Genomic DNA, 19,501 nt, shown 5'->3' with positions numbered 1-19,501 from the left:
AAGGGAATGTAGAGGACATCTAGTCTCATCTCTTTATTTTACAAATGGGGGATTTAGTGAGGTTAAGTGAAATTGCCCAGGGGTACATAGATCCTAGGCCACAGAAGAGGAGTTCAAATCCAAGAATTCAGACTTGAAAAAACTAGGAACTGTGACTGGAAGATATAGAGGACAATGGTATATAGCAGTCAAGTGAAAAAGCTGTCTAATAATTAATGTTTTCCAAAAGTGATCTGGTCTGTCCCAGAAAATAGTGTTGAGATCCAGCAGCACCTCATTTATGGTATTCAATTAACGTTTGTATGGTGATTTTTTTAGTTTTTCCAAAATTGAATTTCTACAATTCTCTGGGTCTGTGAAGTTAAATGCTGAGGAAGAGGTGAAAAATGTGTTGTTCTATGATAGTCATTGCTAACTATGCAATATGAGGAGAATATAAAAGTAAATTATATTTCAAACACAATATACACCAAAATGTCTCATCATAGAAAGAGAACTAGCCAATGGTCCCAGCCTCCTCACTGTTAAAAATAATTAGGGACTATGGGGATGGGCCAGTAGGACAGAAACACTTCATAATAAGATCTTCAAGAGAGAAATATTACATACCAAGGTCACTAAAAAAAACAACACAGTGCTTTGAACTTGGGGAAACAGGCATTTTTTGTCCTCCTTCATTCTTGGTATTAACCACAAGGTTGAAACTTTTAACACACAATTGATGTACAACTGTTTTTTTTGCTTTTTTTTTTTTAATTTTCCAGAGTAAATATTACTTGCTTTTTAATCAATATAAGAGTGAATATCTGTGCTGTAAAAGCAACATTACAGATTGCACTATTAAGAACTCGACATATACATTCTGCCCAAGAGGTTAATGCTAAGAATCCTTATTCACACGCTGAACTTTCTAATTAGTTTCTCCTCCTTTTTGGAAATACACTTGGGTGAATAGTTGAAATTGGTTATGGCAGAGGGTGATGAGAAGCAGAGGTATCCAGAGTGGGAAGATGGCGGAGTAGGGAAGTTCAGGGAAGGCTTTTTGTATTTGCTTCTTTCTTATCCTGTTGCTTGGGACCTGCTCAATTCCAACTACTCTGTCATTAGGATTCTGAGAGATTACTGAAGGCAAGCAATGCTAAAAATTTTAAAAATTGGATGGGAGTGGTGGTCCATCCCCTCTGGTGTAGCTCCCCCAGACTCGTGGTCAAAGCAGGACATCCCCGCTGCACATATGGTTACAGTACTCTGTGCTTCTAGGTCCAGAGCTTCAGTCCAAGTCCCCAGCTCAGGTGCTCCCCCTTTGCTATGAAGGAGCTCTGCTTTATGTGTTTTAATACTCAGCTCAGATTCGGGTTTATGCTTTTTCAGTGGAGGGAGGTGGACCTTTCCAATGCTTGGTCATCAAAGTAGAAAGGAAGAGTTACTTAATCATTGTCTGTAATAGAAGTCCCCAACCTGGGGTCATCAGAATGCTTTGATTTCACAAGCTAAGAAATTTGCATGGAGATCAAATCAAATCTTTATTTGAAAATTCCTTTTTTTATAATCATGTCTATTGTACTTTGCCTTTAAGTCAATTAGTCAGTTAATAAATACTGGTTAAACAATCATTCTGTGCCAGACTGTATGGTATGGAATGAGGATACAGGAAAGGTGAAAGAGCTCTTGAGGAGTTCACAATCTCGTGAGAGCGACAGCATGTAAATAACTAAGTACAAACAAGGTACATAGAATGTAAACTGGGGGAAAACAGCAGAAGGAGAGCCTTCAAAAGCAGGGTTTTGGCTGGGACTTGAAGGAAACCAGGGAAGCCTACAGCAGAGATGATGATGGAGGTGATTTCTCCCATGGAGAACATTCAATGGAAAGGATAAGTGAATAACATCAAAGGGGCCAGTATAACTGGATCAACGAGTAGTGAGGTGAGTGGGGGGAGAGGGGTCATGTATGAAAAGACTGTAAATGTCAATGGGGTATGAAGAACTTTGAACAAGAAACAAAGGGGTTTAATATTTGATGCTGCTGTTCATAAGAAGCTATTGTGCCTTATGGAATTGCAGGTGGGGTGGTTATTGTTTAGTCATTTTCCAGTCTTGTCTGACTCTTGGTGACCCCATCTGAGGTTTTCTTGGTGAAGATCCTGGAGTTGTTTGGATTTCCTTCTCCAGTTCATTTTATAGAAGAAGAAACTGAGGCAAACAGGGTGAAGTGACTTGCCCAGCATCACACAGCTAGTAAGTGTCTGAGATCACATTTGAACTCAAGAAGATGAGTCTTCTTGACTCCACACCTGGCATTCTACCCACTACGTCACTTAGGTGCCCCCAAACCCATGTACTTAGTGATAATCACTTGGGAGAACGTCTATTCTAGTTTAAGATCCAAAACAATGGAAGTGTAGGAAGCATTTATTATAGTAGCTACCCCTGTGGAATCAGGAATTGTCCTCTATTGGGATCCAATACAGCTTCATGAGGATGATTGGAGGACATACTCATTAATTCATTTTTTTCAGCTACTCCTCAGAGGACAGTGCTGGTGAGATGCCCCATCTTGGAACGTGAGGTCAAGGAAGCTTGGAATACAAATGACATAGAGTGAAAGAAGAGCATTTTGCTATAAAACCTTAAAGAAATAAAGTAGTTTTCCTATTGAAACTCCAAGTGATTAAGAACTGTTCTCTGACCCTTGAAGAATTTCCATTAGTAATGTACCAATAATGCACAAGACCATGAACTTTGTGCAAAGAAGGGACTTTGATGATACTGGCTAATTGTTTTTCTCTCACAAGAAGGTCATGTCATGTATTCTTGCCAAACTGGGTAAGAGCGCATTTTGACTATCGCTAACTGTGACGATTTGGAGTACGAATTTACACATATTGCATAAATTCTAGCCTTCATATTGGTGATATACAGAGGAATTCATGATGCAATGAACTTAGTAGGTGAACAAGCAAGAGTAACCATGAGGTCTGAGAAATGGATCTCAGCTTTTTTGCTGCTGCAGTTCTTTTGCTTTAGCTGTGTGTCCTGCGGGAAGGTCCTGGTATGGCCCATGGAGTATAGTCACTGGATCAATTTAAAGTGTATCCTGGATGAGCTGGTACAGAGGGGCCATGAGGTGACTGTGCTGACACCTTCAGCTACTGTTTTTGTTGATCCTGGTAAGTCATCAGGTTTCCATACTGAGGTTTTTCCTGTAGAGACAAATCAAGAGGACTTGGCATCATTTTTTGAAAACTGGGTCACACTTTGGAGTAATGAATTTCGGAAGCTTTCAGCATTAGAGTATGGCGCATCTCTGCAAAAATTTCTTTTTACCTATTCAAGGCTTGTAAAAATGGAATGTGAGAGTGCAGTTTTGAACAAAGACCTAATGAAGACATTGAAGAAAGGCAAATATGAAGTTGTTATTTCAGACGCTCTGCGTCCCTGTGGTGAGCTCATAGCAGAGATACTTGGAATACCCTTTGTCTATAGTCTGCGCTCCACCATGGGCAATACTCTTGAAAAATACTGTGGAGGACTCCCATCCCCTCCTTCCTATGTGCCTGTGCCCATGACCATATTGACTGACAAGATGACATTTATGGAGAGAGTGAAAAATATGCTTGTCTTCATTTACTATGACTTTTGGTTTCAGAATTTTGATAGGAAGGATTGGGATCAGTTTTACAGTGATGTATTGGGTAAGTCTGTGGTCCCTCTATGGCTTATATGCCAAACCTGTTCAGTGATTCCCTGATATACTTATGCATCTCAGTGTGATTGGACAGGAGTTTAATGTCACAAAAATAATCTTGTGCTTGGCTTTTTTAATTGCAATCAGACAGGGAAAATTTGTGACAAAACGACCATCTTGTCCAAAATATGAAAACTGTCATCTAATGACTGTTAAAGAGGCTTGTTAGAATCTTCAGTCAAAGCAGAAAAACAGGGAAATTAGCATCATGAATCAATGAATGAGTGTAAAAGCATTTCTTAAGCACCTATTACATGCCTATTACAATGTGCTGTGCTGTGGGGTCTAAATAGAAAAGCAAGACAGCCCCTTTCCTGCCAGGAGTATTTTAGTGGGGAGACAGTGCACAGAGTCAGTTACAATTGTAAGTCCCACCGAGAGACGTAATGAGATGGAGGGGTGGGGAATATAGTGGCAAAGCAGATGATAATGCCTCCTGTTTGATGTTCTTACCACTGAGACAAAACAAATCCATTTCTGATATTGAACCCTCTGACAGCACTTTGGTGGTGACCACTTACTCTCTGAGGTCCTCAGTAGCTGTGGCCTTTGAGGAGGCAGGGATTAGAGCTCCTGCAGAGCAGGCACCAGGTTTGATGTTGTTCTTGAGTCATTTCAGTCAAGTCCAATTCTATGTGATACCATTTGGGTTTCCTTGGCCAACATAGCAAAATGGTTTGCCATTTCCTTCTTCAGCTCATTTTACTGAATAAGAAACTTAGGTAAACAGTGTTAATGACTTGCCCATGGTCACCCAGCTACTGTGTGTCTGAGGCCAGATTTGCACTCAGGATGATGTGTCTTTCTTGCTTCAGGCCTGGCATTCTACCCACTGTGCCCCCTATCTGCCCCTTGTCACCAGGTTACATCTCCATGAGAAATGATTTGTGGACAATGGCTGTAGGAACTGGTGTGGGATCAGGGCCGGGATGTGGGATGCATTACTGCTCTGAATTTTTGGACTTTTCTGTCTGTTGATGGCAATTAAGCTTCCATTGATGTTGATGGTGGCAAGGTTGTCCCCCTCAGTGAAGGCTGGGACACATAGGAAGGAGAGGGAGTCTGGGAGTAGTATCAGTGCTTTCAGAGGCAGGGAATACTGCTAATTCTGAAGCTCTTGGTCCCACAGTCTTAGCCTGTCTACATCATGGGCTGATGGAAGGTGATGGTCAAGGTAGGGGCAATAGGTGTATTTCCATGCCTTGTCCTGACCCTCTCTCAAGGTACCTTTCTCCTTCAGTTACATTGCTTGCCTGCCCTGTAGATGGTGGTTGGTTTTCCAAAGTAAAATTTCTCCTTATTCTACATACTCTTCCCAGAAAGTGTTTAATCTAGTTAAGGTTAAGTTTGTTCTTTTTATTCTGATTTGGATATTTTAATAGACATTAAGTCTTCTTTATGTTTATGAAGCAATGTTTTTAATCAAAATGATCCCAAACCCTTGTGTTTGTGATTCTCCCTATTGTGGAAAATTCCCTTAGCCTTGACCTGAGCAGGTTCAGTGCAAAGTTATTTGTACTAGATCAATGAAAATGCCTAGCACTTGTTGGATCTGTGGCATCCAGTAGTTACAGACCTTAACTGCTGATGTCAAGGGTGATAGATAGGAGGCTAGAAACAAAGGTGATTCAAGGAGAGTTACTGAACTTTTGTGCTGGAAGTGACCTCAGAAATTGTGTTATCACCTACTGTTTTTGTAAAGAAATCAATTAGGGTTCCTTTGAGAATCTGCCAGAGGTAAAATAAAAAAAGTATTAATCATATTCCCGTGCCCATATTATTTCTATAGTTAGCAGCAGTTACCGTCTAAATGAATGACTTTGTTATAAATTGCTTTGTTATAAAGCAATACCTTACCAAGCGAGGAAATACAGAGGCAAATGTAGGCAACATACTATATTGTATTTCTTGGTTTGCTCTTTCTATTTTAATTGCAAGATTTATGAAAACTAAGGTCACTATTTTGATATTCTGAATTTGTTCCTTCTCATAACATATGTTGGATGAAAGAAAGAGTTCTTTGGATGAAATGCTACCACTCTGGGGGAACTGAACTAGAAGAAGATTGGAGAGAATTTCCTTTAGAAATTAATCTTTAACTTGTCCCTTGGCTTGTCTGGGTGCAGTCTTGCAGTGTCATAGAAGCCATCAGCTTGAGTCCCTATGCCTGAAAAATGGCTTTCCATTCTGCTGGTGCTTTAGCTGGTGCCTCAGAGTTGTTTTAATTTGAATTTCTCTATCAGTAGTGACTTTGAGCATTTTTTCCTCTATGACTATAGATAGCTTTGATTTCTTTTTTTGAAAACTGCCTATTCATATCCTTTGAGCACTTATAAAGTGAGGAATTTCATGATGCCATGTCATTTGTATAGCAAATTTATTTAATCATTTCACAACAGGACATCTCTTTAGTTTCCAGTTTTTGCCTGTCTCCCAAAGAACTCCTATAAATATTGTTCCACCAATAGATATTTTTCCTCTTTCTTTGCTTTCTTTGGGAGTTAAGGGCTAGTAGTGAGAGAGTTCAAATACTATGCATACCTAGGTAAATTTTAGAGTATAATTCCAAGCTGCTTTCCAGAATGGATGGGTCAATTTTCACTCCACCAGCAGTACACTCGTGTACATGTTTTCCCACACACTTTCCAACATTCATTATTTTTCTTTTTTGTCGTCTTTGTCAATCTGATGGTTGTGAGGTAGAATCCATTAATTTTACCTTTCTTTTTTCTGATTATTAGTGCTTTGGAATATTTTTTAAATATGACTGTAGATCACTTAGGTTTCTTTCTTTGAGAACTGTGTGTTTATAGCCTTAGACCACATATCAATTGAAGAATTCCTCATATTCTTATAAATAATACCTTGAGCCTACTTTCTACAAGCTCCCCCATTGCAGATTCAGCTGCTTTTCCTATTAAAAGTCTGTGCTCTCTTCACAGGATCCGGGATTGGAAGACAACTTTACAGAGTAGCTAACCCAATCCATTTATTTGTTAAATGAGGAAACTCAGCCCCAGAGAAGTTGGAGCCTTTCCTAAGGTTACAGGAATAGTTCACAGAAGAGCCAGGATTTTGGTCCAGGTTCTCTGACTATATATCCAGAGGTCTTTGCAGGACTTCACTCTGGCTGGTGTTGGGAATAACATCAACCTGAAGGTGATCACTCCAAAGCCCTTCCATTTCATTCTATCCATAGTCATCTGGCCTTCAGCTAAAGTCCTACAACATTTGTATACATACACCACACAGCCGCAGGAAAATTCTTCATCTTAATGAGCTTCTTTTGTGTCTTGGAACATTTATCAGACAAATGTTGAAAATATTTTTCTTCAGGTATGCTTCCCTTCTAATCTTAGCCACATTGGATTTGGTTTTGGGAAAACATTCAAATTTTATTTCATTAAAATTCTCAATTTAGTCTCCTATGATATTTTCTGTCCTTTCTTTATATGTTCCAAATAATCTTAAAATATTCTTGATCAACGGCAGGAGAAATCTAGTTACCAAAAAGCTTATAAAGGGATATTTTTGTTATATGAAATTAATAGCTTTTGCGTTGGGGATTTTTAAAAAACCCAGTAAATAGTGACATGACACATTCTTTATGTCTGTCAGTTAATTTTCAGTAGACGTTAATGTTTAGTTTACTTATTGATATTTGTACTTTGTTGTTGTGTGGTGTCTGTCCTTCACTGAAGAGGTGGTGGATTCCCTGTCCTTGGATGTCTTAAAGGAAAGGCTGTGTGATAACTCATTGGCTGTTATACTGAAGATTCTTTTGGTGTCTAAGTTGGGCTAGATTGTTATTGAGGTTTTCTCTCAGGTCTCACATGCCATGGTTCCTTGATCTCTTCCAGTTCCCTCAACTTGCTGATAATTGAAGTGAGATGCAGAGAAGTAGCTTGGTCAATGTCACCCAGGGAGCAAGCAGTTGAGTCAATATTTGAGTCAAAGTCTTCACACCCCAGACCATGTTCTTTCCCCTGTATCCCACAGCCTCTGTTTTTGACCCATTCCCCTGGTGCTAGAAATAGTCAACTTCTCTAGCGATGCTTGAACGTTTCACAGTATTTCAAAAGTAATATATATGGCCAATGTCATAACCACAGGAGAGCCATTAATGCTTCCATAGCCTTCTAGACAAATATATCTCCTTGTTACAAATGTTTTCTTTCTGTTTAAGCTAGCTTCTCATCTTTTCGTACGTTTATTGATTTTCTCTATTCCTCCCATCCCCTCATAATAATGAGTTAGAGCTGGAAGGACTTTAGAGATTATGGAATCCACCCCCCTCCTTTTTAAAAATAGGAAACAGAAGCCCAAAGAGATTAACCTATTTTCTCCAAACCAGACAGCCAGATGGCCAGTAAGAATTGGAGGAGAGATTCCATGCAAGGTCTTCCTGACACCAATTGACTTTGTTTACTGCATCATGCAGCCTCTTACCACTCTGCTTAGAATACACTTTTATGGACTTGAAAGTTGATATTCATTTTTCTTGAATCTTCATACTTCCAAGTGAATTTATGATAAACTAGGAGTATCTAGGTGGTACAGTGGATAGAGTTCCAGGCCTGGAGTCAGGAAGACTCATCTTCCTGAGTTCAAATTACATCTCAGATACTTATTAACAATGTGACCTATGGCATGTTACTTAACCTGCTTGCCTCAGTTTCCTTACTGGAAAGGCAGGGGCAAACCACTCCAGTATCTTTCCCAAGAAAACCTTGAATGTGGCCAGCAAGAGTCAGTCATGACTAAAACAAATGAAATACAACAATCAAATAGTATTTTCCAGCTCCTTCATTAAGTATTTTAAGAAATGATTCACCTTTATAAACTGATTCTGTTATGCAATCAAAAATTTTACTCCAGCAGCTTTCAACAGAACCTCATTCAAAGAACTTATGTAATGTGTATTTTTAATTTAGCATGTTCTTTATAAGGTATAAGTTGAATTCTTCTTTTGCCCTCCTTTTTATGTATACCTTTCATAAGTATCACACGTAACATCAGCCCAATATGCTGGGCCATTCCAGAAGAATGAGTGGGAGAGAAAGTCAGAAAATTTTGCTGAATGTAGTTCATATTTGTACATTCCCACTTGAACTCATCTCTCATTCTTACCTCGAAGTCTTTATTTAAATCTTTTTGTGACTTTCTCTCTCATGGTTCCTATACTGACTTTTCTGAATCGCCTTTGCTTTTTTTTGCAATCATCCCCCACTCCTTTCAGATGACTTCTCTTCCTTCTTTACTGATAATGTTGAATCCATTAACTACGAATTTCCCTCAGTTTCCTCCACTTCATCTCATTCCCTTTTATTTTCTATCACTCAGTCAATAGATATTTATTAAATGCCTACTGTATGCCAAGCATTTTGCTAATTACTCAGCATAAAAAAAGGACCTGTCTCCTGCCTTCCAGAATTTAAAATATTGAGAGAAATGATTACTAATAAGCAATTATTTGAGGAGATCCAGAGTGGTCTCCTACTATCCTGGTGTTACATATATAGAGATAATACTCTCTTTCCTAGGTGACTTGTCACTCTTAGCCCTTCGTTTTCATATAGCCTACTTGTAATTGTGTTAGCCAATCAGAGTTCATTTTTTATCTTCCAAAAGAACATACAAGCCCTGGGCCACTGTTATGATTGTTTTTGGTTTAATGATCATTTGGTCAAATGAACATCCTTTTATTAATAATGTTTTTGGCATATTAATAAAATGACTAAATTACCCAGAAATTGTATCTCTCAAGGTTTTTTTAATTGCCACAAGAGATGAAGGTACAATGAGCAGACATGATGTCAAAATCCAGAGAAATACTTCTGGGAGGAAAATGGAGGTTCTGGGAAGAGTTTTCCATCTCTATCCTATTCAGAGTGAAGGCACCCAAAGAGCATTGCTGGGACCTAAGTTTCAGAGTGTCATTGATGTTGCAGGATGAGATTCCTGGGTTATAATGATGGTGAAGTCCACAGGAGTGTAGCCAGGTCGGAAATGAAGTCCCATTCTCTTCCTTCCACCTCAAATTATGATTTAAAAAAAGAATACTAGTAGATTTAGAGCAAAAAGAAGCATAGCTCTGACTCCTGCTTTCACCCCTTACTAGTTGTATGACTTACCACTTAACCTCTCTTACCTTTTTTCTCATCTGTAAAAGAGATCTAATATATGTAGTTCTAATTATCATACAGTTGTTGTTAAGTTCCAAAGCATGTAAAATCATTTGGAAATTAAAAAGTTCTCTGAATATCTTAGCCCTTATGATTTCTATGTTTTTGAATCTACCTCATTATAGTTTACTGCAAGTCTGACCTGACACTGACATTGAAAACATCTATAAGAATAGCCTCAAAGAGAAAGATAAATTGGATACAATATCAATGAGAATTTTCAGATGAGTTAAAAAAAGAGTTGAAAAAGAAGACCAAAAAATATCTTTTTTAGCATATAAGCACTGTAGAGAAAAATAGAGGAAAATGAGTGCTATGAAAGAAAGTTACGAAAAAGGAACTAACAACTTGGTAAAATAGGTTTAAAATATTACTGAGGAAAGTAATAACTTAAAAATTAGAACTGGCTAAATGGAAGTAAATGACTCCATGAGATATTAAGAAATAATAAAATAAAGTAAAAAAACTGAAAAAGTAGAATGCTAATATCTAATAAAAACAACTGCCCAAGAAAATAGATCCAGGTGAGATAATTTAAGAACCATTGGATTACCTGAATTATCCATAAAAAAGCATATTTCAAAAAAGTATAAAGAAAAACTTTCCAAGTATCATAGAACTAGAAAGAGCAAATCAAAAAAATTCATTGATCATCTCCCAAAAGGAATTCCAAAACGAAAAGTCCCAGGAATATTTTAACCAAAATCTTCAACTCCTAAGTCAAGGAAAAAATACTGCAAGTAGCCAAAAAGCAGTAATTTAAATACAAAGAAGTCAGCATCAGGATAATGCAAAATATAGTGGTCGTCACTATAAAGGATAAGAGGGACATTTATGATGTTCCAGAAGGCAAAAAGGTAGGATTACATCCAAGAATAACCCATCTAGCAAAACTACATATTATCCTGTGGGGGGGGAGGGGTCAGGTAAGGAATGGATAGTTGTCAAATTTGAACAATTTCAAGTATATCTAATGAAAAGACCAGAAAAACAAGTACTATTATAATAGGACATGATTATGAATAAAATAATAAGGCAAATAATAGAGATTATCTTAGTTCATTCAAACAATGAACTAGCATATCAAGGCAGAGTTGTTTTTCCATGAACTCAAGCCCATATGTTGTTTTTATTGTGATTATGATGTTATTTTCAGTCCCATTAAACTTTGTGACACTATTTGGATTTTTCTTGGCAAAGATACTGCAGTGGTTTGCCATTTTGTTCTCCAGTTCATTTTTTTTATAGATTGGGAAACTGAGGCAAACATGGTGAAGTGACTTGCCCAGGATGACACATCTAGTAAGGGTTTAAATTTACATTTTAACTCAAGAAGATGAGTCTTCCTGACTTGAGGCCTGGCATTCTGCCCACTATGACACTTAGCTGCCCCCAAATCCATGTGTTTCATGATAATAACTTGGAAGAAAATCTATTCTAGTTTAAGATCCAAAACAATGGAAGTGAAGGAAGAACTTATAATAACAGCTTCCCTGATGGGATCAAGAATGAACCTCCTTTGGGAACTAATAATGTACAACTTAGTGAGACTGGCAGAGGGATTTCTCAAAATCCTTAACTCTTTTTTCTCAGCTACTCCTCAGAGGACAGTGCTGTTAATATGCCCCATCTTGAAATATGAGGTCAAGGAAGCTTGAGATACAAGTAGGATAAAGTTAAAGGACACCATTTTAGTTTAAAACCTGTATGCCTTAAAGGAATGAAATAGTATCCCTATTTAAACACAGAGTAATTTAAAACTATTCTTTACCTGAGAAGAATACCCATTATTAAAATACCAATAATGCAGAAGACCATGAATTTTGTGCAAAGTAGTGATTTTGATGTTAACAGCTAATTGTTTTTCTCTGACGTGAAAGTCATGTCATGTATTAACATCTCACCAAACTGGGCAAAACCACATTTTGGCTATCACTAACTATGACTATTTGCAGAAGGAAATTATACATATCAGTTAAATTTTAGCGTTCTTACTGGAGATATAGCCAGGAGCTCATGATGGAAAGAACCATGTAGTTGGTAAAGCAGGAATAACTATGAGTTCTGAGAAATGGGTTTCAGCTCTTTTGCTGCTACAACTCTGTTGCTTTAGCTGTGGGTCCTGCAGGAAGGTCCTGGTATGGCTCATGGAGTATAGTCATTAGATTAATTTAAAGACCACCTTGGATGAGCTGGTACAGAGGGGCCATGAGGTGACTGTACTGACCCCCTCAGCTACTGTTTTTGTTGATCTTGGTAATTCATCAGCTTTCCACGTTGAAGTTTTTCATGTGGAGACAAATCAAGAGGACTTGGCTTCAGCTTTTGAAAACTGGATCACACTTTGGAGTAATGAGTTTCGAAAGCTTTCAGCATTAGAGCATGATACAGCCATGCAAAAACTGTACTTTGAGTATTCAAGTCTTATAAAACAGCAATGTGAGGGTGCTATTTTGAACAAAGATCTAATGAAGACAAGCCAAATATGAAATTGTTATTTCAGATGCTCTATGTTCTTGTGCTGAGCTCATAGAAGAGACAATACCCTTTGTCTATAGTCTGCACTTCAGCATGGGCAATACCCTTGATAAATATTGTGGGGGCCTCTCATCCCCTCTTTCCTATGTACCTGCACCCATGATACTATTGACTGACAAAATGACATTTATGGAGCGGGTGAAAAATATTATTTTCTTCATTTACTTTGACTTTTGGTTTCAGAATTTTGACATGAAAGATTGGGATCTGTTTTACAGTGAGGTGTTAAGTAAGTCTGTGGCCTTTTTGAGGTTTACATATCAAACCTCTTTGGTAATTCCCTGACATCACTATTCATCTCAGTGTGAATGAACAGGAGATTAATGTCTTGAAAAAAATCAGGTGGCTTTTTCTTTTATTGCAATAAAATGTGAAAAGTTATGTGACAAAATGATTTTCTTCTCCATAAAACATGAAAACTGCCAACTAATGACTATTAAATAAAATTAAGTTAGACTCTACAGTCAAAAGAGAAAAGCACAGAAATTAGCATAATGAGTCATTGAATGAGTGTAAGAGCTTTTATTAATCACCTATGCATACTAAACATTATGCTATGTTCTGGGTTTAAAAAGAAAATCTAGACAGCCCCTTTCCCTCCAGGAGCATTTTAGTGGGGAGACAGTGCACAGAGTGAGTTAAAATTTAAGTCCCACAGAGTTCTCATGAGATAGAGAAATAGTGAGTATATTGGCCACGTGGATGATAATGCCTCCTCTTTGATGTTATTACCACTGATACAAAACAAACCCATTTCTGATATCAAAGCCTCTACCAGCACTTTGGTGGTGACCACTTAACTTTCTGAGATTCTCAATAGCTGTGGTCATCGAGGAAGCAAGCATTAGAGCTCCTGAAGAAGCAGACATCAGGTTTGTTGTTGAGTCATTTCAGTCCCGTCTAACTCTTTGTGAACCCATTTGGGATTTTCTTGGTCAAGATACTAGAGTGGTTTGCCTTTTCCTTCTTCATCTCACTTTACAGATGAGGAAAATGAGTTAATGACTTGCCCTGGGTCACAAAACTAGGATGTGTCTGGGGTCAGATTTGCATTCAGGAAGATGAGTCTTTCTGACTTCAGGCCTCATACTCTTTCCACTGAGCCACCTACCTGCCCCTCATTACCCAGTTGCATCTCCACAAAAAATGATTACCTTGACAATGGCTGTGGGAGCTTATGTGGGAGCAGGGCCAGTGGTGTGGGATGAATTACTGCTTTATGATTTCTTGGGCTTCTTTGTCTGTTGATGGCAATTCTGTTTTGTTTGTGTTGATGGTGGCAAGGATGATGGGTCTCTTCTTCAGAAGAGCTGTTCCCCTCAGTGAAGACTGGGAGAGTCAGTGCTGGGGGGCAGACTGGAAGCACAACCAGTGCTCTCAGAGGCAGGTGATACTGCTAATCCTGGAACTCTTGGTCTCACAGTCCTAGGCTGTTTACGTCATGGACTGAGAGGGGGGGTGGTGGTCAAGGTGGGGACAATAAGTTTACTTCCTTGCCTACACCCTGGCCCTCTCTCAAGGTTCTTTGCTGCTTCAGCTAAATTGACTTACCAGTCCTGTCAATAGTGTTTGGTTTGCCAAAGGAAAAGTTCTCCTTAGTCTAGATGCTGTCCTCAGAAACTGTTTAATCTCGTTTGTTTATTTGGGGGGGGGGGGGCGGGGTGGACAGTTTCAATACATATTGAAGTAAGGAACGTTGACTTCTTTATACACTTGTGGCAATCCATTTAATCAGCAGGATTTCAAAGCCTTCTGTTTGTCATTCTCTCTATTGTGGACAACCCCCTTTGCCTTGACCTGAGATTGTTCAGTGCACAGTTGTTTGTACTAGATCAATAGAAATATTTGTTCTGGGGCATACAGTACTTCCTGACCTTAACTGCTAAGGTCAAGGGTGACTGGAGGCAAATGACTTAACTTTTCTTCTAGATGCTGCCTCAGAGATTATTTTAGCACTCTACTCCTTCCCAAAAACACTGAAGGTTACTTTGAGAATCTGTAAGAAGTAAAGTAAAAGAGATAATCCTATTTCCCTGTCCATATTACTTCTACATTTAGCAGCAGTTACCTTCTAAATGAATGATATTTTGGTAAACCTACCACCTTGGAACAAATGAGGAAGTCACAGGCAAAGAGCTTAATTTATAGTACTGCAGTTTAATGAAGAATATGGTTACAGCTTGAAGACTGCATACCAAAAAGCAGGGAGATGAGATGCTGCTTAGACCTGGTTCACCCTGTCCCCTGATCAAATATCTGATACAGCAGAGACTTGTTATCTATGACATGTTATTGGGGAAAAGGGAAAAGTCTAAGAAGAATAATGAGGCTGAAACCTTTGGGGAAGTTATTTAGCCTGGATGAGCCTCAGTTTCCTCAGCTGTAAGATGATGGTCCTGGTCTAGATGAGCTTTAATATTCCTTCAGTCTCCTATAATTGGATGGTAAGACAGAGATAGGAATAGGAAAATGGCAGCATGAGCTGATTCCAAGGAGAACTGAAGGTCCTAGAACAACTTGCAGAAGAAAAGGCAGAATAAGTCAAACAAAGAAAAAATTATTTCTACAGAGAGACCTGAGAGGGAGAGGGGCTAAGATTTCAAGGAAGGTGGCAGCACAGATTGCATCATAAATACAAGTGAATTGACCTGGGTCCCAAACAAGTAAAATGTTCTCCTTTTAATCTCATAATCAGTCTTTAAATAAAATCTAAAAGATGAACTTTCAGATTAACATTGGAATAGTGGAAGAAACTGCCCTCCCTCCCCCAGTGCCGCACTCATTAATAAGAGATTGTCCTTGAGTTGATGGTTCAGCTAATCAGAGTTTCATCAAAATATATTAAAGAACACTGTTGTACACATGATGGACTAGAGTGGTTGCAGGAGTAAAGAGTACTGCCAGAGATGCATTGAAAGTGGAGAAAAGTCTGAACTTAAAGGTGAATTCTTTGAGGGAAACACCTTTCTACTTTTGAGCCTTAGGCAGTAGAAGGAAAGAGAATTGTAGATCATCTGAGGCAAAGACAAAATATTGAACTGTTGCTGTGTTTCTTCTCCTCATTGGCTTTTTGGACTTCTTTTTCCATTTGGGTTAGTCTATTTTTAAAGGTGTTATTTTCTTCAGCACTTTTTAGGTCTCCTTTAGCAAGCTGTTGACTTGCTTTTCTTGATTTTCTTGCATTGCTCTCATTTCTCTTCCCAATTTTTCCTCAAGCTCTCTTGCTTGATTTTCAAAATCCTTTTTGAGCTCTTCCATGGCCCAAGACCAACGCATATTTTTTGGAGGTTTTGGATGTAGAAGCCTTGACTTTGATGTCTTTGTTTGATGGTATGCTTTGTTCTTCCTCATCCAAAAGGATGGAAGAAAATATCTTTTCACCCAGAAAGTACCTTCTATAGTCTTATTTTTTCCCTTTTTTTGGGCATTTTCCCAACCAGTTACTTGACTTTTGAGTCCTTTGTCAAGTGGAGGATATAATCTGGGACCTGTAAGTTCTCAGCTCCTCCAAGGTATCACAATCAAGGGAGAGGAGTTTACTCTGCGTTACTCTGACCTGCTCTGTGGTCTGTGAGCAACAACAAGCACTCTTTTCTGCCCTCAAACTGCCAGTAGGATTCCCTCTCCACAGCCACCACCAGTTCCACCATGCCAGCCAGTGCTCCTCCTTACCTCAGGACCACCAATCAGGGCTGAGATCCAGATTAGCACTCAATTCCCCAGGGTCTTTAGGCAGAGGGATCCAAAAGTGAATGCTTCTGTCACCTGGGGCCAGGTCTGGGGCCAGACCACAGTCCCCTCTCTCTCAGGTAAAAGAGCTTTCTTACTGACCTTTGAAGCTGTTTTTGGTGTTTGTGGGTTGAGGAATATGGGAACCAAAGCTGGTGCCCATAACTGTGCACCCTGAAGCCTGCTCCAGTCTTGTCTATGTAGTGCGACCCAGGCTGGGCTGTGTTCTGCTTCAAGCCTGGTGCTGTAGACCTTTTCTGTCAGCCTTCCAGGCTCACTTGGGCTGGAAATCTCTTTCATTCTGTAGTTTTGTGGTTTCTGCTGCTCTAGAATTTGTTTAGAGTCATTTTTTACAGGTATTTTATGGACTATGGGAGTCAAGCTACAGCAGGTCCTTCTTTCTACTCTGACATCTTGACTCTGCCCCTCGGGAAATGTTTAAGGAAATAAACATCAATACAAGAAAACATAGATAATTAAGATTAGTGGTATTCTAAGACACATGACCCTATAGTCTTCTATTTCAGTTTCATATCCTTGCTCTAGAGCTTGGCAAGTTTTAAATTCCTGATTCTTCATTCCTAAGACATCTGGGGATAGCTGCTTTCTCGTACCTCATATCCCAAAGATAAGCAGATATCAGGTATCTCTGCAATAGAGGTTCCATGACCTGAAAGATATTTTTATATCTCCAATTTAATAAAATTAGTTTTCTTTTGTAATTCTGTGTGTTTTACATTAGGTATTAAAAAAACTAATACTGAGAATGGGTCCATGGACTCCACCAGATGGCCAAAGGGATTTGAAACACAAACAAGGTTAAGAAATCTTACTCTTTAGGCATCATGGTACAGTTCTCAACAGTAGATTGTGAGTGGGGAGAAGCACAGGTTTGAATTCTAACTCCAAGAAATTACTAGTTAAGTCATTATGCTTCATCTGTGAAAGAGGTAATCCTTTTTAGGATGTCTACCTCACAGGTTTTCCTGAGACTCAATAGTAAAGCACTTTGTCAAGCTTTAAGCCCTCTCTGATGTCAGCCTGGAGGCAGCCTGCTGAAGGAGAAAGAATATAAGCTGTGGAGTCAAATGACCTGCTTTAAATTCTAGGCCTAACACTCACTCATCATGTGAACTTGAATCTTCCTGGGTCTCTTCTCACTTGTGAAATGTGGGAGGAGTTAAGGCAATTTGTGGCCTCTAGGCCACCTGTGGTTCTTTAGGTGTTTTAGGTGTTTTTATGTGGCTCTTTGACTGAATCTAAACTTCACAGAACAAATCCCCTTAATGAAAGAATTTGTGTTGTCAAACTTGGACCCAGTCAAAAGACCATACCCAAGGACATAGAAGGCCACATGATCCCCCACCTCTAGGCATCATATCTGATGGTACTATCCAGTGATCCTCAGGATCTCTTCTAGATATTTTGCATGTTTGTTTTCTTTTCATTCTATTCTCTTGAAGTGTCCTGATGAGGGTCATTTGGAGAATGAAAAAAGGTATCTTCATATTTTATGGTCTTTAAAATCGTCTGATCTGCTCTGCTCATTCCGTTTTTATTGAGTTGTAGATTCAGGATTCAAAGCCAGGTACTCTGTGAACAAATTTTGCATTGTGTTCACTCCACCTCATCGAATCTTGGAGGGAGGATAATTTTAAAAGCTTCAAGCTATGACTGGTGAATATCCCTTCTATCCTGCTACAGCTTAGCCCATCCCAGGAGCAAAAGAAAAAAAAATGACTCAGGCAAGAGAGCTTCTAAATGTTATATTTTATGAAGTCTAAAGAAGATGATAGAACCTTCTGTTTAATGTAGTTGGTAATGTGGTGGGGAGAGGAGGAGACAGGGAGAACTTATTATTTCAGAAGTGGGCAGTAAAGAGGTCGCTATCAGAAAGAGTTAGGCCATGCTATGTCTATCATCTGTGGAGACATCTATGTTGCTCATGCAGTATTTTACATTCCCACTTATTGAGGAAGAATAACGCGGCCTGAACCCTAGACTCCAGAATTCCTGTTTCCAGTACTTCTATAGGCAGGCCCTAAATGCTTTCACAGAAAGTGGCATTGACTCCAAAACAAACTGGAAAGTTTTGGCCCTTGTTAGTACTTGAAAATCAAGACAGAGAATGAAGAAATTGTTTATAAGCAAGAAAGCCAGGTTGTCTTGGATATTTTTAGAATTCTGTGCAAAAAAGCTTGCCAGACAGTTGGGAAAGCATCAGAGGTGTTGAAGAACATAAAGCTTGGAGAGATTCCTTTTTTGGGAAAAGTTGGTTACTCACCATTTTCACTTCAAGGAAGAGATCAGTATTTTGGAGTAGGAATCCTCATCAAAGAGGAAAAAGAAAACTCCTTTTATCCACTGGGTGAAGTAATTTACTAAGATTTTACTACATTTTCATGCAGGACATGTTTGCTGAAAACCAGACTAAAGTTATGAAAAATAAACCTTTCTATTCTCCCTCTTTTAAGTTTCTACTGCAGATCTTCAAATTATTAATTTTATTATATTTCCATCTACCATTCACAGACAGATGGTGGTTAGTAGAATGATTCAGTCAAATTCTGTGTGGGCATGCATTAGTAAAATGTCTTTGTCAGACTCCTTGTCTTTTGGGGTCCCTGGAAACACCACGTCAACTGTTTAGGCATGCAACCCACAGGGATTGTGGATTAATTGCGTTTAGGGTGGTGGTAAGACCAGTGCAACCGGAAATGTGAATCACTATGAAAATTTCCTATAGCATGAGTAACAACTACAGATACCACCCCATGCCTAATTGAGGTCAGATGCCTTTTAAGATAATTGAAAAGTATCTGAAAGCTCAACAACACTCAATCCCATGGCAGGAATTCCTGCCAGAACATCAAGTGCTGCTAGAACAAGAGATAATTATAAAAGTGATGATTTGGGATGTTTAGAAGAGACTGTTCCCATTTATGTCAATCATTGAACCTGTTACATGCCCAGTCAAGGTAAGTTGTCCATGAACCCAATTGTGCCAGCAAGCAGGGTGGGATTTGTTTCTTTGGAGTTGTTTTCCAGGCTCAGGCTAGCTTGTGAACACCTGAGGGTTTAGCCCCTTTTGAATACTGATGGTTTGAAGCTGTGTGGAGTCATGGGGATTTCATGCCTGCTGAATCTGAGCCAATCATGAGCTGAGTCTTAGTTATACATACTGGGAGGTTAGTATTTTACTGTGGGGGGTTCGCTTATGAGAATAATCTTGTGATTACCTGGCTGAGACACTGAGTGGCCTTGTATTCAAACCCCGCAAGTGCTCAGGTATAAAGACTCTC

The 19,501-nt window shown here is 38.9% G+C and overlaps 1 protein-coding gene across 10 annotated transcripts in view; it reads left to right on the top strand.

Moving 5' to 3' along the window:
* The window catches only part of LOC140511757 (UDP-glucuronosyltransferase 2A2-like), a 255,003-nt gene that overhangs the window by 122,785 nt on the left and 112,717 nt on the right, over positions 1 to 19,501 (top strand). The window contains exon 1 of one of the 10 annotated variants that reach the window (XM_072620950.1): positions 2,121 to 3,694. The exons of 8 other annotated variants lie outside the window; for them this stretch is intronic. In XM_072620950.1, the coding sequence (XP_072477051.1) occupies positions 2,938 to 3,694 (757 nt within the window). In that variant the 5' untranslated portion in view covers positions 2,121 to 2,937. Of the gene's footprint in view, positions 1 to 2,120; positions 3,695 to 19,149; positions 19,178 to 19,501 lie in introns of those variants that run through there. One more of the 10 variants, XM_072620968.1, reaches the window with a different exon arrangement.

Source organism: Notamacropus eugenii, chromosome 6, assembly GCF_028372415.1.
Source record: "Notamacropus eugenii isolate mMacEug1 chromosome 6, mMacEug1.pri_v2, whole genome shotgun sequence".
In the NCBI taxonomy this organism is placed as follows: Eukaryota; Metazoa; Chordata; class Mammalia; order Diprotodontia; family Macropodidae; genus Notamacropus; species Notamacropus eugenii.
The sequence above is the reverse complement of the archived record's forward strand: the minus strand, read 5'-3'. Positions and strand labels throughout refer to the sequence as shown.